The 19,686-nt window shown below is 56.0% G+C and overlaps 3 protein-coding genes across 4 annotated transcripts; all 3 read left to right on the top strand.

The window, feature by feature from the left end:
• The first annotated feature begins 104 nt into the window (after window positions 1-104).
• Window positions 105-2,307, top strand: LAMTOR2 (late endosomal/lysosomal adaptor, MAPK and MTOR activator 2). Of its 2 annotated transcripts, XM_058821828.1 has the most exons (4): window positions 140-381; window positions 1,466-1,628; window positions 1,749-1,838; window positions 2,099-2,307. In XM_058821828.1, exons 1-4 carry the CDS (start codon window positions 314-316, stop codon window positions 2,153-2,155), a joined length of 378 nt encoding a protein of 125 aa, XP_058677811.1. In that variant the 5' UTR covers window positions 140-313; the 3' UTR covers window positions 2,156-2,307. The 2 variants fall into 2 exon arrangements, with proteins under 2 accessions (XP_058677812.1, XP_058677811.1); XM_058821829.1 differs by lacking the exon at window positions 1,749-1,838 and having other exon boundaries at window positions 105-381.
• A 1,793-nt stretch (window positions 2,308-4,100) lies between these two features.
• RAB25 (RAB25, member RAS oncogene family) lies at window positions 4,101-8,310 on the top strand. Its single transcript, XM_058821652.1, has 5 exons — window positions 4,101-4,362; window positions 5,535-5,730; window positions 5,839-6,032; window positions 6,655-6,735; window positions 7,709-8,310. Exons 1-5 carry the CDS (start codon window positions 4,323-4,325, stop codon window positions 7,837-7,839), a joined length of 642 nt encoding a protein of 213 aa, XP_058677635.1. The 5' UTR covers window positions 4,101-4,322; the 3' UTR covers window positions 7,840-8,310.
• Window positions 8,311-9,230: 920 nt separating this feature from the next.
• LOC131569418 (ras-related protein Rab-11A-like) lies at window positions 9,231-19,439 on the top strand. Its single transcript, XM_058821621.1, has 6 exons — window positions 9,231-9,273; window positions 14,592-14,713; window positions 15,775-15,848; window positions 16,707-16,900; window positions 17,508-17,588; window positions 18,197-19,439. The coding sequence occupies exons 1-6, from the start codon at window positions 9,234-9,236 to the stop codon at window positions 18,334-18,336; spliced, it is 651 nt and encodes a 216-aa protein (XP_058677604.1). The 5' UTR covers window positions 9,231-9,233; the 3' UTR covers window positions 18,337-19,439.
• Window positions 19,440-19,686: the final 247 nt, after the last annotated feature.

The following is a 19,686-nucleotide window of genomic DNA, read 5'->3' as shown; positions in this document are numbered from 1 at the left end:
GCGCGGGGCGCGGAGGCGGAACGGGAGCGGAAAGAGGCGGCCGGAGCCTGGGTAGGGGGCGCCGCCCGCCGGTGCCCCTACCGACCTCCCCTTTCACCGACCCCATCCCCGCTTCCCGCGGTCGCCGAGGCCCCGCGCCTGCTCCGCGCTCCCTTCTGCTACCGAGGCCCCTCTGGAGTCCCGGTGCCCACGGGGCCAGCGGCGGGGCAGGGCGGGACTACAACCCCCAGAATGCTGCGGGCCCGGCGCGGCCCCGTGACGGCGCGGTCCGGCGCGGCCGCACCCCCGCCCCGCGGTGCCGGCGGCGGCGGCCATGCTGCGGCCCAAGGCCCTGACGCAGGTGCTCAGCCAGGCCAACACCGGCGGCGTCCAGAGCACGCTGTGAGTGCGGGGGGCCGGGTGGGGGGCGCCTTTCCCCGAGCGGGCACCGCGGGCAGCGAGCGCTCCGTGATGCGGGGTGACGCCCCTGAGGGGAGATGCTTTCCCTGCCCGGGAATGGTTCCCTCGTACCGACCCCGGTGGATACTGCCGCTGTCCGTGCCCCAGGGGATGCTGCCCCTGCCCGGAGATGCTGCCTGCCAATCCCCTGTCCCTGCCCCAGACCCTAACCGTGCTCCTGTCCATGTCCCTGAACCTGCCTCGGCCGTGCCGCCCCTGTCCCTGCACCGGGGGATGCTCCCTACTCCAGGGAATGCTGTCCGTACCCAAGGATGCTGCCTGCTTTTCCCCAGCCCCTGCTCCTGCCTGCTAATGCTCCTTTTCCTTGCCCCTACGTGGGGATGCTCCTTGCCTCTGCCCCTGCCCAGGGATGCTCCTGCCCCTGTCCTTGCACTGGAGGATGCTCCTGCCCCTGCCCTGGGAATGCTGCCCCTGCCCGAGGATGCTGCCTACTTTTCCCCTGCTTCTGCCCAGGGATGCTCCTTGCCCTTGCTCCTGCCCCTGCCCAGGGATGTTCCTTGCCCTTGCCCCTGCCCAGGGATGCTGCCTGCCCCTGCCCAGCATTGCTCCTTGCCCTTGCTCCTGCCCCTACCCGGGGATGATCGCTGTCCCTGCCTGGGGAAGGCAAGAGGCCCTTCCAGGAGCAAGCATGAGACTGAGACCACACACCCTGCATGGTGCTGGGCTGCAGATGGTGCTGGCACTGTGCACAGTGTGTGGGGCTCCTGGTGCCTGGTGCACAGTGCAAGGGCCAGGCACAGAGCTAGGGCTGTGCACAGTGTTTGTCCCCCAGGCTCATGCCCAGCCTGTGGCAGGTCCTGCTGCTTCACCAGACAGATCCTGCACTGCCCTGCTCGGGCCTGGGGACACTGCAGAACTTTCTGGCTTTGAAGTCCCCCAAACCCCTGCAGAATGGGAGTGTGTTGGGAGCAGTGCTTGGGACTGGGTGGGAGGGTTTGTTCTTCCCCTGGTGCTGAAAGTGTTCTGCTGTTAGAGGCATCAGTTTGCCGTGCTGTGTCCTTGCCAGGCTGCTGAACAACGAGGGCTCCTTGCTTGCCTACTCTGGCTATGGGGACACTGATGCCAGGGTCACTGCAGCCATCGCCAGCAACATCTGGGTGGCCTACGACAAAAACGGGCACCAGGCCTTCAATGAGGACAACCTGAAATTCATCCTCATGGACTGCATGGTATGTGGGGCTGGAGCCTGCCCTGCCCTGCCCTCCCTGGGGCTGTGCCCGTGGTGCCAGGGCCCTGCTGGGGCTCCAGGCCGAGCTGGGGTGCCATGGGTGCTGTTTCTCCCTGGGCAGGAGGGGCGAGTGGCCATCACACGGGTGGCAAACCTGCTGCTCTGCATGTACGCCAAGGAGACGGTCGGGTTTGGGATGCTGAAAGCCAAGGTAAGGGCTGGGGAGGCTGCAGGGCTGCATCCCTGCTCTGGTGTGGGGAGGAGCTGTTGAAGAGCATTGGGATGGAAGGGCTGGAGGAAGCTGCCTGGGACACTCTTTGCACCTTGCAGAGACTCCTCTGTCTCCCTTCCCCCCGGTGACACCTTTTTAAGGTTCTAAACTGAAATATAAATTACAATAAACAAGCGAGCAGTGGGCACATGTGTTTCAAAACCCACCTGAGCGTGTCTCATGCCATTCTCTGCTTGCAGGCACAGGCACTGGTCCAGTACCTGGAGGAGCCACTCACACAGGTGGCTGCATCGTGAGCAGGCAGTGGAGAGCTCTGACAGCATCACCATCACCACCGTGGGTTGGGCATGAGAGGCCCCACGGGCATCCCAGAGCTCCAGTGTGGTCTGAAAAATAATGTGGCAGGAATCCAGAATCTGGGGTGAATAAAGTGTGTTTGATGCTTGTGTCCATTGTGTCTGTTGTTGGGGGAGCTGAGGGGTTACACAGCCAGACTGGGCTGTCTTGGTTTCAAAAGACAGGTGTTTGCTAAGGAATGCAGGAGCTTCTGAAATGGAAAATGTAAACCACATTTCCCACATTTTTTCCAAATTGCTATAAATTTTAAATTAAGGGGCTCTCAGGCAAAAATATGGGAGCAGGGAATAACAGTTCCCTTTAATAGGGAAGAAAATAAAAAGATAAACAACACAGTAAACTAAAACAGCACTGCCAGAGTCAGAACACCACCTGACACCCTGTGGGTCAGGGTGTTGGCAGCAGTCCCATTGGAAATGTGGCTGCAGTCCTCCTGCAGTGCCAGGTGTGGTTCTGTTGGAGCAGGGATCCTGTAGAAAAGGTGTAGTCTTCCTCTAAAGATCCAGGGGAAGAGAGCAGCTGTTCCTCTGGTAAATCCAGTAGAGAAAAGCCATGCTGGTATCCCAGAATCTCCACTTTATATCGGGGTAGAATGCTTGGCTCTTCCCTCTGGGCTCACATCTCACACTGGGATGCTGTAGTTCTTATCAGTCATGCAGTGATATTCAATAGCCTGTTATCAGCAGATGTCTCCCCAGTTGTGGAAGAGATAAGGAACACTGCCCACTTAACAGAAGACAACTGCCACACAGATGGGAAATAGAATACAATTAGTTTGACAATCCAGGACACTGGTCAGTGTTTGGGAGGTGCCCATCGCCCTGGGGAAAGACAAGAGGTTGCAAGGGGCTGTTGTCAAAGGAGGGGGGTTCCGACAGAGCCGAGCCCCGGCACAGCCCTGCTGGTCACCCTGGGATAGCTGGGGGTGCCGGGGGCTCCTTCCCATCCCTATTTCCCTGCCTTTCACACGATGGCAGCAGAGGCGAGGGAACATTCGGAGCGGCGGGAGCCGGGCTGGGCGGGGGTTCTGCTCCTGGCACAGCTGCCCTCGCTGCCATCCCCTCCCTACCCCACAGTGCCCCGCTGTGCCTTTGCTGCCATCGCTGCCCCCGATGCCATCGCACCCGTCCGCTCCCCGTGCTGCCCTCCCGGCCGTGCCACCCTCCCCGTGATGCCCCCCGTGTCCTGCCCTCGCACCCTCCCTGTCACTACAGGCCACGACATGACGCGCACGCACTGCTGTTCTCAAGGCAAAAAAAGGACGTTTATTTTCTGACTCCAACATTTACAGATTTCCAAAAGCGACAGTGGATTGGAGGGTGACAGTGCCACCTCTCCAACGACACCGGACAATGCAACAGTCCGTCAAATTTCTCCTCCTCCATAAAAGAATGCAAAACAATGAGTTACTCACAGAAAGTGAGAAAGTTCGTTACAAGAATGTAAACATCAGAAGGCTTGGAAAAATCTTCAAAAATCAGGGCGACACCCTCCCTGCCGCGCTGCCCGCGATGCCCTCTGTGTCCTGTGCGGGCTGCCCGTGCTGCCCTCGCATCCTCCGTGCCCACGGTGCCCGTGCTGTTGGTACTGCCCTCTGTGCCCACGCTGTCGGTGCTGCCCTAGCACCCTTCGTGCCCACACTGTCCGTGCTGTCGGTGCTGCCCGTGATGCCCTCCGTGCCCATGGTGTTGGTGCTGCCCTGGCACCCTCCATGCTCACGCTGCCCGTGCTGTCGGTGCTGCCCGTGCTGTCGGTGCTGCCCTCGCCGCCCCAGCCTGCCCGCACTCGGATCGGTCCCTGGCTCCTCCTCCCGCCGCCCCGTGACCGTCCCAGGGGTGACATTACCTGCCCAACCTGCGCTGCGACACCCGGTCCCACCCCTTGAGTCAAGCGGCCGCGCTGTCGCCAGCTCGGCCTCTCCCTGCCCGCTGTCCCGGACCCTCCGCTGCCCCGGACCCCTCTCTCGCTCCCGGCACAGAGGAACCTCCGGTGGCTCCGTGCGCTCCCTCGGTGCCTCCGCCCCGCCGGGTGCTCGGGGCTCGGCAGCGGGAAGGAGGAAAGGCAAAGGCAGGGCGGCCCTGCAGGGCGGGCGGCGGCCGGGGCGACATGGGCAGCGCCGAGGAGGATTATAACTTTGTCTTCAAGGGTGAGTCCTGCTCTCGGTGTGATCCCACTTCCCCAAAAGGAGGGGAGCAGAAATCCAGGGGCTGCGGGGAGGGAACGTGGGTGCCCTTTCCCCAGGGCGGCTGTGCCCTGAGCTGGCACCGTGTTGATGATTCCCTGCAGCTATGGTGGGCACCGGGAGCTACGGAGGGGGCAGGCAGTGAGGCCAGCCAGGGCTGGTGAGCAGCGCCAGGTCCACAGAGACCCGGGGAGATCCACACTCACCCCAAGGCTGAAGGTGTGCAGTGCCAGGCAAATTGCTGTTATGGGATAGGGTGGGTGTGGAAACTGGGACTGAGTGTGTGAGACAAATGCCATGAGAGCCTGTAACCCCTGAGAGCAGTGGGCATTGAAATGTCATTTCCTGCAGCGACCTGGGCAGTGGCACATGCTGAGGACATGGGGGTGAGAGCTGAGCTGCAGAAATGGGGGCACAGCCTCACACCTCCCATGCTGAGCTCCTTGGGCCCACCTGGTCACTGCCAGGTGCTGGTGGCTGGACTCTGCTTGGGCTCAGTGCCCCCTTTGGGCAAGTGGGCACAGACAGGGTCTGGTGTGCCACCTGTCCTGGGTGCCCACTGCTGCAGGGTGACCCAGGGCTCACCAACATCCTCGCCCTGCTCCTGCTGCCCAGCAGCCATGACCCCCCTGACCAGCACTAGGGAGCACAGCTGGGCTCCCACGGGGACCCAGTTTGCTGAAGGTGTGACCCCATCAGGGGTTAAACCCACACAGCTGCCCAGGCTGGGGCACCCAACAAAGCGAGCAATGCCCGTGCAACCAGTGCTGGTAGCTGGGGCAGCACAGTGAGATTGACTGACTTCCTTCCTCTCCTTCCTTCCTCTCCTCTCCTTCCTTCCTCTCCTCTCCTTCCTCTCCTTCCTCTCCTTCCTCTCCTTCCTCTCCTTCCTCTCCTTCCTCTCCTTCCTCTCCTTCCTCTCCTTCCTCTCCTTCCTCTCCTTCCTCTCCTTCCTCTCCTTCCTCTCCTTCCTCTCCTTCCTCTCCTTCCTCTCCTTCCTCTCCTTCCTCTCCTTCCTTCCTTCCTTCCTTCCTTCCTTCCTTCCTTCCTTCCTTCCTTCCTTCCTTCCTTCCTTCCTTCCTTCCTTCCTTCCTTCCTTCCTTCCTTCCTTCCTTCCTTCCTTCTTCTCCCCACAGTTGTGCTGATTGGTGAGTCAGGGGTGGGCAAGACAAACCTGCTGTCTCGTTTCACCCGCAACGAGTTCAACCACGACAGCCGCACCACCATCGGCGTGGAGTTCTCCACGCGCACCATCCTGGTGGGAGACGCCGCGGTCAAGGCTCAGATCTGGGACACGGCGGGGCTGGAGCGCTACCGCGCCATCACCTCGGCGTAAGGACCTCAGAGCCGGCCCTGCTGGGGCTTGGCTGCAGCCCCACGGGTGACAATGGGTGCTGGGGGGGATCTGGAGCGGGGAATGATGGTGGGTGTCTCTCACAGGTATTACCGGGGGGCTGTGGGTGCTCTGGTGGTGTTTGATATCACCAAGCACCAGACGTACGATGTGGTGGATCGCTGGCTGAAGGAGCTCTACGACCATGCTGAGGCCAGCATCGTTGTCATGCTGGTGGGGAACAAGACCGACCTCGCACAGGCTCGAGAGGTGCCCATGGAGGAGGCCAAAATGTTTGCAGGTACAGGCTGGAACTCCCCCGCAGGGCTGGGGGCTTGAGAACCTCCCCAACAGGGTGGACCTGAACACCTCTAAAGGTGCTCCAGATTGGAGCCATGGCACCTGAACACCTCTAAAGGTGCTCCAGATTGGAGCCATGGTACCTGAACACCTCTAAAGGTGCTCCAGATTGGAGCCATGGGGCTGAACACCTCCAAAGGTGCTCCAGATTGGAGCCATGGCACTTGAACACCTCTAAGGGTGCTCCAGATTGGAGCCATGGGGCTGAACACCTCCAAAGGTGCTCCAGATTGGAGCCATGGCACTTGAACACCTCTAAAGGTGCTCCAGATTGGAGCCATGGGGCTGAACACCTCCAAAGGTGCTCCAGATTGGAGCCATGGCACCTGAACGCCTCTAAAGGTGCTCCAGATTGGAGCCATGGCACTTGAACACCTCTAAAGGTGCTCCAGATTGGAGCCATGGCACTTGAACACCTCTAAAGGTGCTCCAGATTGGAGCCATGGCACCTGAACGCCTCTAAAGGTGCTCCAGATTGGAGCCACGGGGCTGAACACCTCTAAAGGTGCTCCAGGTTGGAGCCATGGGGTCTGCATCATCTCAGGGGTCTCCTCTCCTTGCAGACAACAACGGGCTGCTGTTTGTGGAGACCTCGGCGCTGGACTCCACCAATGTTGAGGAAGCATTCGAGACCATCCTGAAGGGTACAGGCGCTGCTGCTGTGCTGCAGCAGATCCCAGGGGTGCAGGGCTGGGCAGATGATGTGCAGCACTTCTCTCCCTGCTCCACTTGAGCTATTTGGGGCTATTTTCATGAGGTCTTTTGGTGTTGCCTCTCTGTCTGCTTTGGTTTTCAGCCTTTGGTGCTGGGCGTTTCACTCCCCACACCCGAAGCTTTGTTCTCACGGCCCCTGGGCGTCCCTGAAGCCCCAGGAGCTGCTTCTCCCCCATAATCTCCAGTCTCCTTCCTGTTGTCCTGGGCTCATGACTTGGTGTCTCCAGCATCCTGCCAAACCGGCTGGGGGGACCTGGGGGGCCAAGGATGGAGTCCAAGAGCAGCTCTTCAGGAATGCAGCATCCAGGCAGTGAGGTGTGCTGTGCCATGCAGTGCTATCCCATGCCATGCAGTGCTGTTCCATGCCATGCCATGCTGAGCCAGCCTGGCCCAGTGAGCTGCCAGCCCCAGCACAGGGTGAAGCACTAATCCCAGGTTGGGCAAGAGGAAATGGCCCAAGCACAGGGTGTTTCCCAAGCGCTGCAGGGATGCAGGCCCTGTCCCTTGTTGTTTTTATCTTATTGCAAAAGTTCCATGCATCCTCGGTGATTGCTCATGGACAGCTCCTCACAGCCCTGCCAACAAACTCCAGCTGTCTTCTCGACCATCTAACCCACTCTTTTATAGCACTCATCCTTATCGTGGCCTATTAAGAGCAGGCCTGTTCCTAACCTTTGGTAATTAGCACAGCTCCAACTCCTCAGAGATGAGGATGAGATTCCCTTCTGCACTATTTTCTTACATTCTGTCCCTCACCCCTTGTCACCCCTGTGCTGTGCAGAGGTGAAGGGGAGCCACCAGCACACCCAGCAGTGGGGGCTGCAGGCTTGAAGCTGTCCCTGCATCCCCAGGGGGCTTTGCCTGACACACAGACCCCCCTCCCCAGCACTTCTTCTTTTGCAGAAATCTTCCACAAAGTGCAGAAGCAGAAGCAGAGGAGCAGCCAAAGCAACACGGTGTCACTTGCCAGTGAGAGCCCTGCGAGCACAGCCCCAGCACAGGCAGAGAGGCGCCCGTGCTGCGTGGCCCTCTGAGCACCCCAGCACGTCCCCAGGGACCCCCACAAGCCCGGGACACACCAGTGGCCCCCAGCACCAGCTGGTGTCACCCTGCCCGCAGTGCCACCCCTGTCCTGGTGCAGTGGGGTCCAGCAGCCTGGACAGGGAGGGGTTAAATCGTGCCATAAACAGTGAGAAGCCGCAGTTCCAGGAGCTCTGTTGCATTTTTGCTGGGCCCTGATTAGCATCACCATTGTCACCAATCGTTTCAGCCCTTCTGGACCTGCAGGGCAAAATGACCAGGACACCCTCTGAGGAAGGAGCCAGGAGGTTCTGGGCAGGATCGTGCCAGCAACAGGAGCCTCTCTGATTACCTGTGGCTCCTGTAGGGCCACCCTGTGCCCTGCGCTGAGATGAGGCTGCCCTGCAGGTGTCTGTCCCACCAGGGACTGCTCTGGGGTGTGAAGTGGCAGCGCTCAGCCCTTGGCTGTCCCAGCAGGGCCCGGTGCCACGGGGCAGGGAGCAGCTCCGTGTCCAGCAGGGGCGTGACACAATCATTAAAGGACTTGTGAAATGCAGGTTTACTGAGCTGGAATTCCTGCGTGTTTGTGCTCCACGCCCTGGGGCTCCCCACCTTCATAATGTGCTGAAGATCGTGGCCTCCAAAGCTGCCAAGCTGGATGCCAAGGCTCCCCTGTGCCCCCTCCTACCCCGATGCCATGGCCCCTGTGCCCCCTCCTACCCCGATGCCAAGGCTCCCCTGTGCCCCCCTACCCCGATGCCATGGCCCCTGTGCCCCCTCCCACCCTAAAGCTGGGCTCATCCTGTGCCCCCTCTCCCACCCTAAAGCCGTGCCCCCTGTGCCCCTTCCCACCCTAAAGCTGTGCCCCCTCCCACCCTAAAGCCGTGCCCCTTGTGCCCCCTCCCACACTAAAGCCGTGCCCCCTGTGCCCCTTTTACCCTAAACCTGTGCCCCCTGCACTCCCTCCCACCCTAAACCCGTGCCCCCCGTGCCCCCTCCCCACGCAGCCTTTCCCAGTTTAGCTCCCCTGTTTGATCTTTATCAGTGCAGACAATGACGCAGCCTCTGCCGGCTATCTGAAACCCCTCGGAATGGGGATAATTCCTGCTGGATTCTCGTGTTTTCACTGGATTTCTCTTTGCACCAGCCCCGCTCCGTGTCACGCCCGGGCTCTGTGCGGGGCGCGCTGTCCCCATCAGGAGCGCACACAGGCGCTGCCGTGTCCCTGCCCCCTCACCTGGCCCAGGTGAGCACACCTGAGTGTGACGGGCAGCCCTGGCCGCCAATGGGCGCGGAGCAGGAAAGGCTGTGGCCACCAATGGGTGCCTGGGGACAGCCCCTGGCCGGGCTGGGAAGGGCCGGAAATCCCAGTTGGCCCAGTGGGAGCGGGGCTGCGGAGCTGGGAGAGATGCGGGGCAAGGACGATGAGTACGATTATCTCTTCAAAGGTGGGTCTGTTGCCCGTGCCCGCCGTGCCCGTGCCAGCTCTGAGCCCGTTGCGGGCACCCCTGGTGTGGGGCGGGAGCTGGGGCTGGGACTGGGATAGAACACTGAGCCCCCAGTTTATGGGATGGGGAATTGGGGCTTGTACTGGGATAGAACACTCAGCTCTCAGTCCAGGGGATAGGAGGGGGACTGTACTGGGATAGAACACTCAGCTCCCAGTGCAGGGGATGGGGAACTGGGGCTTGGACTGGGATGGAACGCTCAGCCCCCAGTTCATGGGATGGGGGGCTTGGACTGGGATGGAACACTGAGCCCCCAGTTCATGGGATGGGGAGCTGGGGCTTGTACTGGGATAGAGCACTCAGCTCCCAGTTTACGGGGTGGGCTTGTACTGGGATAGAACACTCAGCTCTCAGTCCAGGGGATAGGAGGGGGACTGTACTGGGATAGAACACTCAGCTCCCAGTGCAGGGGATGGGGAGGGGGGTTGTACTGGGATAGAACACTCAATTCCCAGTTCGCAGGACAGGAGTGGGGGGCTTGCTGTGGTGTCTCACTGTGCTGTGCAGGAGGGTGGGTGCTGCTGAGGCTGAGGTGGTCAGAGGGTTTGCTAGAGCTGCTCCTGTGGTTTGTGGTCCCGATGCTCATCACAGCTGCTCTTGGCTCCTGAGGAGGGGGCTGCAGCCCCAGCCCGAGTGTGCAGTGCCCTGGAGGGTGGCTGTGACCACAGCAGGGTGGCTGTGGAAGGGTGGCCAGGGCAGGGTGGCTGTGGCCAGGGCAGGGTGGCTGTGGCCAGGACAGGGTGGCTGTGACCAGGGCAGGGTGGCTGTGACCAGGGTAGGATGGCAGGGTGGCTGTGGCTGTGACCATGGCAGGGTGCTGGGGAGGGCTGCTCCATGGGACTCTGTGGGTGCTGTGTCAGGCCCTGAGCACCCATGGGTGCTCTGCTCTGTGGCGCTGGGTAAAGGGAGCCCAGCTGAGAGCTGAGTGATCTCCCCCAGGAGAGAAAGCCCTGCTGCTCCCCAGCATCCAGGGACCCTTCCTGGTGCTGGTCATGCTCTGACCTCTCTGCTGTGCCCAGGAAGGGTGGGGGACAGGGACAGGCTCTTGGAGACATGACATTGGCATTTCTGCCCAGTACCCCCATCGCTGTGCCTGCCATGCGCTCTGCTGTGGCCAAAGCAGTGCTGGGGAAGCAAAGGGACATCCTGGCAATGCCACAGCTGCCTCCTGAGCTGTAAAATCCAGGCTGTGAGCTCACCTGTGAGTCAACCTACCCACTCAGGCCTGCCTGCAAGGCCCTGAGTAATTCCAGCCAGCACAGGACGTAATTCCAGCCAGCCACGCTCTGGTAGCCCCTGGCTCCGTGCACACCTCCCCTGGCTGCTGCCCAGGAAAATCCTCCTGCCTGGAGTCACTCTGGCACCTGAGATGGGGGAAACTCTGATGCTGAGTGGTGCCTGCAGTGGGGTGCCCAGACAGGAGCTCCTCCAGCTGCTTTGTTCTGCATTTCCTACCCGGTGCTGTGCCAGCTGCGTGGCTCTGAGGGGCCTTCAGCTCATGGTCCTTGTATGTCTGTCCATCCCCTGTTGTTCTTTCCCTGGGAGCAGCTCACCACAGGCTCTTCATCCCCTCCTGGCTCTCAGGGTGTCCCATCCCACTGATACCTCTGCTGTGTGTGACCAGGTCTTAGGATGAGGGAAGAGACGAGGATCTGACTCCGTGTTTCAGAAGGCTTGATTGATTATTTTGTGATATATATTACATTAAAACTATACTAAAAGAATAGAAGAAAGGATTTCATCAGAAGGCTGGCTAAGAATAGAAAAAGAAAGAATGAATAACAAAAGCTCATGGCTCAGACTCTCTGTCCGAGCCATCTGGGCTGTGATTGGCCATTAATTAGAAACAACCACATGAGACCAATCACATATGCACCTGTTGCATTCCACAGCAGCAGATAACCATTGTTTACATTTTGTTCCTGAGGCCTCCCAGCTTCTCAGGAGGAAAAACCCTAAGGAAAGGATTTTTCATAAAATGTGTCTGTGACAGCCGTGTCCGTGAAACGGGGCAAAACCCCCCTGTTCTGACTTACGGTTTCTGCATCATCAGCGTGCATCCTGGGAATCTGCTACCCCCATGTTCTCAATTTTGACCTGTCCAACCAAAAGCTGGGTCAATCTGGAGGTTGTCCTGGCCAGCAGCTCACAGGTGAGGAGGTGCCAGGTGCTTTGGGGTTTCCTCCTTTCTGGGTTGAGCTTGAAGCGACTTGTCTCTCAGCAGAGATCAGGTTGTCCGCTCAGGAATTTTTTCTCCGATGGTGTGCCTCTTCCCAGGCTGGGATTGAGTCTGGTGTTCAGTGGTCTGAGCTCATCATCCCGAGCCAAGCCCAGCTGCCCGCCCAGGGATGCCAGGATCTCAGGGTTTATGTGGTTGAGATGACCCCGAGGTGTTGGAAAGTCTCTTTTTTCCCAGCCCCGAGATCGAAGAAGGAGTCAGGATTCTTCTGTTCTGGTTTTCAATGTTGTTTATTCTCTGTTATTTCTAACATTCTTTTTCTGACCTGCTATGGTCTGTCCAGCAGGTCAGTTCATGGCACATAGACCACCTTGAGGCAGTGTTATCTTTTTATACTAAAAACTGTGTGTACATTATTCACAGTAACTTCCCGATACCTATCACTTATGCTAGATAGTGAGTTTCTACCTTAAACCAATCCAAAAGTGCCACCATCACAGCAGAAGATGGAGGCCAAGACGAAGAAAGAAGAAGGACAAGGCACACCCAAACCCCTCCATCTTGGCTTCTGAAGCCCCACTCTAAAAACCCCAAAGTTTTACTTTTTCACCCTGTGACAAAATGTCATTATGCTTAAACTCTTGTGGCTTGTAAATCTTCACATAAAGTTGGTAATTTTCTCCATGGGTTAAAATCAAAGGTGCAGGGGTCTGTGGCTTTGTGCCAAGGTCTCTGAGCCCCCAGCAAGGGGCTGGAGCCCTCCAGGGAACCCAGAGGAGTTTCCTGGGTTCTGACCATCGTGGTCTCTGGAGTCCTTAAAAGAACAGGAGAACTCAGTTTTCAGTGCCAGGGCAGCTCATCCCTTCCAAAGCAGGGGCAAAGTCAAAGGGAAATGCAACGTTCAGGGGCTTGGATTAGTGCTCCCAGGGTGCAGCAGCTCTCCCCCATGAGAAAAGAGAGATTCTCACAGCTGGAAGCAGCATCATCCCCAGTTCCACTGAGGTGGGAGCATCAGCAAAGCATAATGCACATCCCAGCTGTGCAGTGTCCCCTCCTGTGCTGCTGGAGGGGCTCAGGGTGGCTGAGGAGCAGCTCTGGCCATGGCTGCTCCTCACACCCTTCCCTGGGGCCCTGTGAGGAGCTCCAGGCTGTTTCCATCCCTGCAGTGAGGACAGAAAGTGCCAAATGCTTTCGTGCCTGGCCTAGGGGGTGCTGCTGCAGCTCCTGGAGCCATTCACGCTCAGGGACAGGGGGCTCATCACCCCCACAGGCTGCAGCACCCACCCTGCACCCCTGGCGTGCCCAAAGCCCTCTGGAGCCTGCCCTGGGGCATGGTGGCACTGCCAGGATGGGTGCTGTGGCAGCTGGGCTGGGGAGGCAGCAGCTCCATGGCCTGGATAACTCCTTCCCTCAGCTCCAGCTCGTAGATGTGGCTCCCCTGCACGGTGCAAAGCCTCCTACACCAGTGCAGCTGACAAAGCCCTCAGGCTGGTGCCAGGAAACCCAGCAGCTCTGTGGGCTCACTGGGGGAAGCTGGAAGAGCTCAGGACAGCCAGTGAAGGAGCCAAGGGCAGCTCCTCCACTGCATCACAGAGTGCTTGGGGTGGGTGGGACTGTAAAGCTCCTCTTGTCCCACCCCTTAGTTCACTGTCCCAGGTTGCTCCAAGCCCTGTCCAGCCTGGCCTTGGACATTTCCAGGGATGAGGCAGGCACAGCTTCTCTGTGCCAGGGCCTCACCACCCTCACAGCCAAGAATTCCCTCCCAATATCCCACCCAACCCTGCCCTCTGGCAGTGGGAAGCCATTCCCGATTGTCCTGCACCCTGGGAGCACTAATCCAAGCCCCTGAACGTTGCATTTCCCTTTGACTTTGCCCCTGCTTTGGAAGGGATGAGCTGCCCTGGCATTGAAAACTGAGTTCTCCTGTTCTTTTAAGGACTCCAGAGACCACGATGGTCAGAACCCCGGAAACTCCTCTGGGTTCCCTGGAGGGCTCCAGCCCCTTGCTGGGGGCTCAGAGACCTTGGACCTTGAAGCCCAAGACCCCTGCACCTTTGATTTTAACCCATGGAGAAAATCACCAACTTTATATGAGGATTTACAAGTCATGAGAGTTTATGAAGAATGATAGTTAGTTTGTCACAGGGTGAAAATGTAGAATTTTGGGGTTTTTGGAATGGGGGTTCAGAAGAGAAGATGGAGGGATTTGGGAGTGCCCTCCTGTCCCATGAACTGGGAATTGAGTTGGAACTGGGGAGATGTGTCCCACAGGTGGGTGAAGTGTCTGAGTGCACCTGGGCAATGAGCAGGATAGGCAGTGAAGGAATTAAAAAATAACTTAAAAATTAAAACCAAAACCTGTTGAGTCATAAACTCAACAAACTAGACTGGGGAGGTGTGTGATAAAGCTCCTCCAGAGCCTGTTTCACCAGGTTTTACAGGAACCAAGCCTGATCTGGGACAGGCACAAAGTGCATTTAACCCACACCCAGGGACTTCCCAGCTCATGGGCTGCAGCAGAGGAGGAGGAGGAGGATGCTCCCTTTCCAACCATGTCTAAAAGTCCTCCAGAGTGCCCTCAGGGCTGGAGGGCACTCAGGGTTGGCAAGAGGAGCCCCAGCTCTGCCTGGCTCTCCCTGCACACTCCTGGCCCTGCTTTTCTGCCCATTTTGGGTACATCAGTGCAGATCATCAGTGCTTTCCCATCCCCCAGGGGGAGGGAAGGGGGAAAGGAGGGGACAGTTCGGCATTCCTTTAGTTAAATTTTATAACAATGGTTTTTCAGGCCGTAGATCTCGGAGAGAGGAATTTATGATAGAATTTGTTTTATTTTTCGGGTTGGGTTTTGTTTTAGGGGGGTTGCATCCAACCCCTCCACTTCTGGTAACTTCCCAGTGCTGTCAGGGATTTTCTCAAGGGGATTTACAGGCAGCAGCGACGCTGCTGGGAGGGATGGAGGCAGCTCCTCCTGCATGAGATGGAGATGTGGGGATAGATGGGGGAGTCCCATCCCTGCCAGGCTGTGGGATGTGGGTTCCCCTTGCCTGGCAGAGCTGACCCTGTGTTTGTGCCCACCCAGTTGTGCTCATCGGGGACTCAGGGGTGGGCAAGAGCAACCTGCTGTCCCGCTTCACCCGCAACGAGTTCAACCTGGAGAGCAAGAGCACCATCGGGGTGGAGTTTGCCACCAGGAGCATCCAGGTGTGTGGTGGTGTTTGTGTTTGCAGGTGTCCTGCGATGAGGGAAGAGATGAGAATGTTGACTCCATGTTTCAGAAGGCTTGATTTATTATATATATTGATTTATTGATATGTAAATTTACTGACATGTATTGATTTATGTATATATATATATATATATAATGTATAATATACCCACACTATAAATATAAGCATATCAATATTCTATATAAATATAACGATATTATATTTATATAAATATATAAATATATAAACATATAAATATTATATAATAGATAATATTTATATAGTATATAAATATTTTATACATTATATTATACATCATATTTATACAATATGTATATTTCTAATATAAATATCACATTATAAATATTAGAGATAAATATATGTATTTATTTCTAGTATATTTCTATTTAAATATATATAAGTATATTTTTATATATATTTAAATATGTATTTTATACATATTTATATATATAAGTATATATTTATATATATACTTATATATAACTATATATATTTTTATATAGTTATATATATAACTATAATATAATATATTATATTATATTTAATGTTATATTTAATATATTAAAACTATACTAAAAGAATAGAAGAAAGGATTTCATCAGAAGGCTAGCTAAGAATAGAAGAAGAAGAAATAACAAAGGTTTGTGTCTGACTGAGACAGTGCAAGAAGCTGGACTGTGATTGGCCATTTATTAGAAACAACCACATGAGACCAATCACAGATGCACCTGTTGCATGGTCAGGTTCAGGGGGCAGTGCTTGGAGTGATGGGTGGTTTGCTAGAGGGGAGTTTATTGATACAGAATGACAGAAGTTTGGGTTGGATAATTAAAGAGAAAGTGAGTCATGAAATGTGCATGGGGCTGGGGTTTAGTTGAGGCATATCATTAAACGGGGGAAACGATCTTTCTTTAGCTTAAAAGGCTAACAGCAGCAGATAATCTTTGTTTGCATTTTGTTCCTGAGGCCTCTCAGCTTCTCAGGAGAAAAAAATCCTAAGGAAAGGATTTTTAATAAAACATATCTGTGACCTAGGTGGACAACAAGACAGTGAAGGCTCAGATCTGGGACACGGCCGGGCAGGAGCGTTACCGTGCCATCACCTCCGCGTGAGTCTCCTTCTTCCAGCTTGGAGCCCTTGTCTGGGGCCCTGCTGTGACCCTGTCCCCTCCCTGTGCCCCCCTGTCCCCAGGTGTGACCCTGTTCACAGGGGTCCCACGATGAGGGAAGAGATGAGCATCTGACTCCATGTTTCAGAAGGCTTGATTTCTTATTTTATAATATATATTATACTAAAACTATACTAAAAGATTAGAAGAATTCATCAGAAGCTAGCTAAGAATAGAAAAAGAAACAATGATAACAAAAGCTTGTGTCTCAGACAGAGAGTCCGAGCCAGCTGGCTGTGATTGGCCATTAATTAGAAACAACCACATGAGACCAATCCCAGATGCACCTGTTGCATTCCACAGCAGCAGATAACCATTGTTTGCATTTTGCTCTTGAAGCCTCTTGTGGGAATCCACAAAATTAGAGGGTTTTGGGAAAGCTGCAAAAGGCAGGCCTCAGAGACAGCAGAACTGTGGTTAGAGCCAAGCAGCAGCCATGAGATAGGTCAGCAGAAAAATTATTTAAACTGTTGAAAAGCAAGGACAAATAGAACAATGGCCTGTGTATTAACTCAATATGCTTTTGCTTTGTGTGATTGGTCGAGAAGCTTATAAAGTAAGTTGTAACATGAAGTTCTTTGTCTACTGCCTAAGATGTGAGCTGCTGGCATCTTCCCATTGCCATAACCATGCAATGAGAGTGATGCTGGAAAATAAAACAGCTCAAGGCACGTTCCACAGCAGCCCATATATCATTTGTGATTTGTAAATAGCCCCCTGCCAGCCACACCTCTCAGCTTCTCAAGAGGAACAATCCTAAGGAAAGGATTTTTGATAAGAGATGTGTGTGACCCCCAGGTACTACCGAGGGGCAGTGGGGGCCCTGCTGGTCTATGACATTGCCAAGTACCTGACGTACGAGAACGCCGAGCGCTGGCTCAAGGAGCTGCAGGACCACGCCGATGCCAACATTGTCATCATGCTGGTGGGCAACAAGAGTGACCTGAGGCACCTGAGGGCTGTGCCCACCGACGAGGCCAGGAGCTTTGCAGGTATCTTCCTGTTGTCATTACACTGCAAGGGTTCCATATTGCCAGAGTTTCGCACCTCCTTCATGTTTCTTGTGGGCAGCTCCTCTAGTGACTCTTCCTTGTCCTCACAGCAGCCAGCTGAGTCCAGTTTCCCTCAACCAACCTATCCCCTCTTTTATAACACTCTTCTTAAAATCAGGCCTGCTCCTAATCTTTAATAATTAACCCAGCTGCAACTCTTTAGGGGGCCAGATTACTTTCTATACTACCTTTATTTACTTATATTCTATCCCCCTACATCTTCCCCCATCCTGTGCAGCCCCTCCTTGTGACCCCCCCCCCAGCAAAGGGTAAAGCTGTGGCTCTTCCATGGAAAGAGATGGGAGCAGGGGCTGGGGGGGCTCTGGCCTTTGAGAAGTCCCAAGGAGGGGACAGGGGACACCAGTGATTTGGGGGTGAGGGCAGGGATGATGTGCACATGGTCCTTCTGCACATCTCCCTGTGTGGTAGCCAGGGTCAGCACTGGGGACCCCCTCAAGGCCCCCCTGGCATAGTTTGGTCTTTCCCTGCTCCATTCCCACCTGGCTGGAGATCCTGGCACCCACCTGAGCTCACGCTGTTCTTGCAGAGAAGCATGGGCTGTCCTTCCTTGAGACGTCGGCTCTGGATTCCACCAACGTGGAGACAGCTTTCCACAACATCCTCTCGGGTAAGGGGCAGCCAGGAAAGGCAGGGACAGGAGTGTGGAGATGGTTTTGGACGTTGTGGCCTCTCAGGACAACCCCTGGGAGCCTGGGTGGGGTCTGGCTTGGAATCCTGCTGCCCTTCTTGGGGAGAGGTGGGCAGCTGTGTGTTTGTGGAGGGTGTGATGGTGTTCACAGGGGGATCTGAGGATGAGGGAAGAGATGAGGATCTGACTCCATGTTTCAGGAGGCTGATTTATTATTTTATGATATATATTATATTAAAACTATACTAAAAGAATAGAAGAAAGGATTTCATTAGAAGGCCAGCTAAGAATAGAATAAGAAGGTTATAACAAAGACTTGTGGCTCGGACGCTCTGTCTGAGCCAGCTCACTGTGATTGGCCATTAATTAGAAACAATTAACATGGGCCAATCACAGATCCACCTGTTGCATTCCACAGCAGCAGATAATCATTGTTTACGTTTTGTTCCTGAGGCCTCCCAGCTTCTCAGGAGGAAAAATCTTAAGGAAAGTATTTTCCATAAAAGATGTCTGTGACAGGAGGGAGCAGATCCCCCACTGAAATACTTATTTAAAGAACATTTTCCCTTTCCCTCTCTCTCTGGCAGAGATCTACCACATCGTGTCGCAGAGGCAGATCACAGGACAGTCAGAGTCCGAGTTTGGCCCCTCCACCTCCATCGAGCCCATCCAGGTGCTGCCCACGCAGCAGGAGGCCAGGCAGGCACCATGCTGCCAGAACATCTGAGCCCCTGGGCTGCCCCCACCGTGCCCCCCAGCCCATGGTGGCATCCCCAGCCTGCAGCTCTGGGCAGGGCAGTGAGCTCTGCCTGCTGTTTGTGCATCATCCCCCTGCTCTTGTGCTGCTCTGCCCGTGTTTGTGTAGCACCGACAAAAACGGGGGAGGCAAAGCAGGAGGGTGTCCCCCCTCTCCCCATGCCATCCCCTGTGTCCCTGCTCCCTTCAGCCCTGCAGGCACACTCACTGGGTGGCACTGAGCAAGTCTGAACGTGCTGAGTCCCTGTTTGGTGACACCCTGGGTGTGGAGGGGACACTGGGTGCCTCCTTCTCCTGCCTGCTGAGGCCAGCAGTGATGTGTCCTGTGGTGCCCAGCCCTGTCCCTTCATCCCTGAGAGCTGGGAGTGTCTCTGGGGCCATCCAGGGAGGGCTGTGGGGGTGCCTCTGTGTTTCTGTGTGACCCCAGCCAAGGGAAAAGCTGTGACTCCCCCATGGAAAGAGATGGGAGCATGGGATGGGGAGCCCCTAGGAGGGGACAGCAGGGATTTGGGGTGAGGGCAGGGATGATGTGCACATGGTCCCTCTGCACAGAACCCTGTGGGGCAGCCAGGGTCAGCACTGGGGAACTCCTCGAGGTCCCCCTGGCATAGCTGGCCCTGCCCTGCTCCAGCGTTTGGCCACTGTGCCTGGGGACATGCCACCACTGCATGGGGTGCCTGCTGAGCAGGGTGACAGTGGCATTGCCCCCTGCCTGGGGGACAGCAGCCACCCCCAGGGTACTGGGACAGACCCTGCTGAGCCCCGTGCTGCTGTCAGGGTGATTGGCAGGTGTCAGTCAAAGGGGTGAAGGTGGGAAGGCCAGCCCCATTGATCAGTACTGGGAATGTGGCCCCTGTCTGTGGGGTTTTGGGGGATCTTTCTCTCCACAGCTGCCCCCAGTGTCTGCATCTCACTTGGCTGTGCCAGTAGGATCCAGGCCATGGTTCCCCCTTGGGGCATGAATTGTCAATGAAACAGAAATTGAGGCAAAATCCCCAAATAAAGCTGCTGTTGGAGCCTTTTCTCTTTCTGCCAGGTCTCTCCTTGAGGCAAGAGCAGTGGGGCTGCAGGGAAGCACCCACAGGCAATGGAGGGTGAGGAGGGCTGGGAGGCCCGAGGGGAGAGCTTGAAATTCAGGATTAGAACAGGTTGGATCCTGCTGCCTGCACAGGGATGCACAAATGGGGTGCAGAAGCAGCCACACCATAGGGGTGCCCCTTTTTACCCACCCACTGCCCCTCCAGAGGCAGCCTGATCCCTGGGCTGGCTCTGCTACAAAACCTTGGCTCTGCCTGCAGCTCTGGGGGCTGTCCCAGGTTGG

This window comes from Ammospiza caudacuta, chromosome 30, assembly GCF_027887145.1.
Source record: "Ammospiza caudacuta isolate bAmmCau1 chromosome 30, bAmmCau1.pri, whole genome shotgun sequence".
Lineage (NCBI taxonomy): Eukaryota > Metazoa > Chordata > Aves > Passeriformes > Passerellidae > Ammospiza > Ammospiza caudacuta.
Note: the sequence above shows the minus strand (reverse complement) of the source record. Positions and strands in the feature narration are given on the sequence as shown.

Excerpts from the sequence above, each read along its gene's own strand:
- LAMTOR2 (XM_058821828.1), top strand. The coding sequence starts at position 314 with ATGCTGCGGCCCAAGGCCCTGACGCAGGTGCTCAGCCAGGCCAACACC. Across the intron at positions 382-1,465 it reads GGCGGCGTCCAGAGCACGCT|GCTGCTGAACAACGAGGGCT; the intron begins GTGAGTGCGGGG and ends TGTCCTTGCCAG. Across the intron at positions 1,839-2,098 it reads TTGGGATGCTGAAAGCCAAG|GCACAGGCACTGGTCCAGTA; the intron begins GTAAGGGCTGGG and ends CTCTGCTTGCAG.
- RAB25 (XM_058821652.1), top strand. The coding sequence starts at position 4,323 with ATGGGCAGCGCCGAGGAGGATTATAACTTTGTCTTCAAGG. Across the intron at positions 4,363-5,534 it reads TTATAACTTTGTCTTCAAGG|TTGTGCTGATTGGTGAGTCA; the intron begins GTGAGTCCTGCT and ends TTCTCCCCACAG. Across the intron at positions 6,033-6,654 it reads GGAGGCCAAAATGTTTGCAG|ACAACAACGGGCTGCTGTTT; the intron begins GTACAGGCTGGA and ends CTCTCCTTGCAG.
- LOC131569418 (XM_058821621.1), top strand. The coding sequence starts at position 9,234 with ATGCGGGGCAAGGACGATGAGTACGATTATCTCTTCAAAG. Across the intron at positions 9,274-14,591 it reads GTACGATTATCTCTTCAAAG|TTGTGCTCATCGGGGACTCA; the intron begins GTGGGTCTGTTG and ends GTGCCCACCCAG. Across the intron at positions 16,901-17,507 it reads CGAGGCCAGGAGCTTTGCAG|AGAAGCATGGGCTGTCCTTC; the intron begins GTATCTTCCTGT and ends CTGTTCTTGCAG.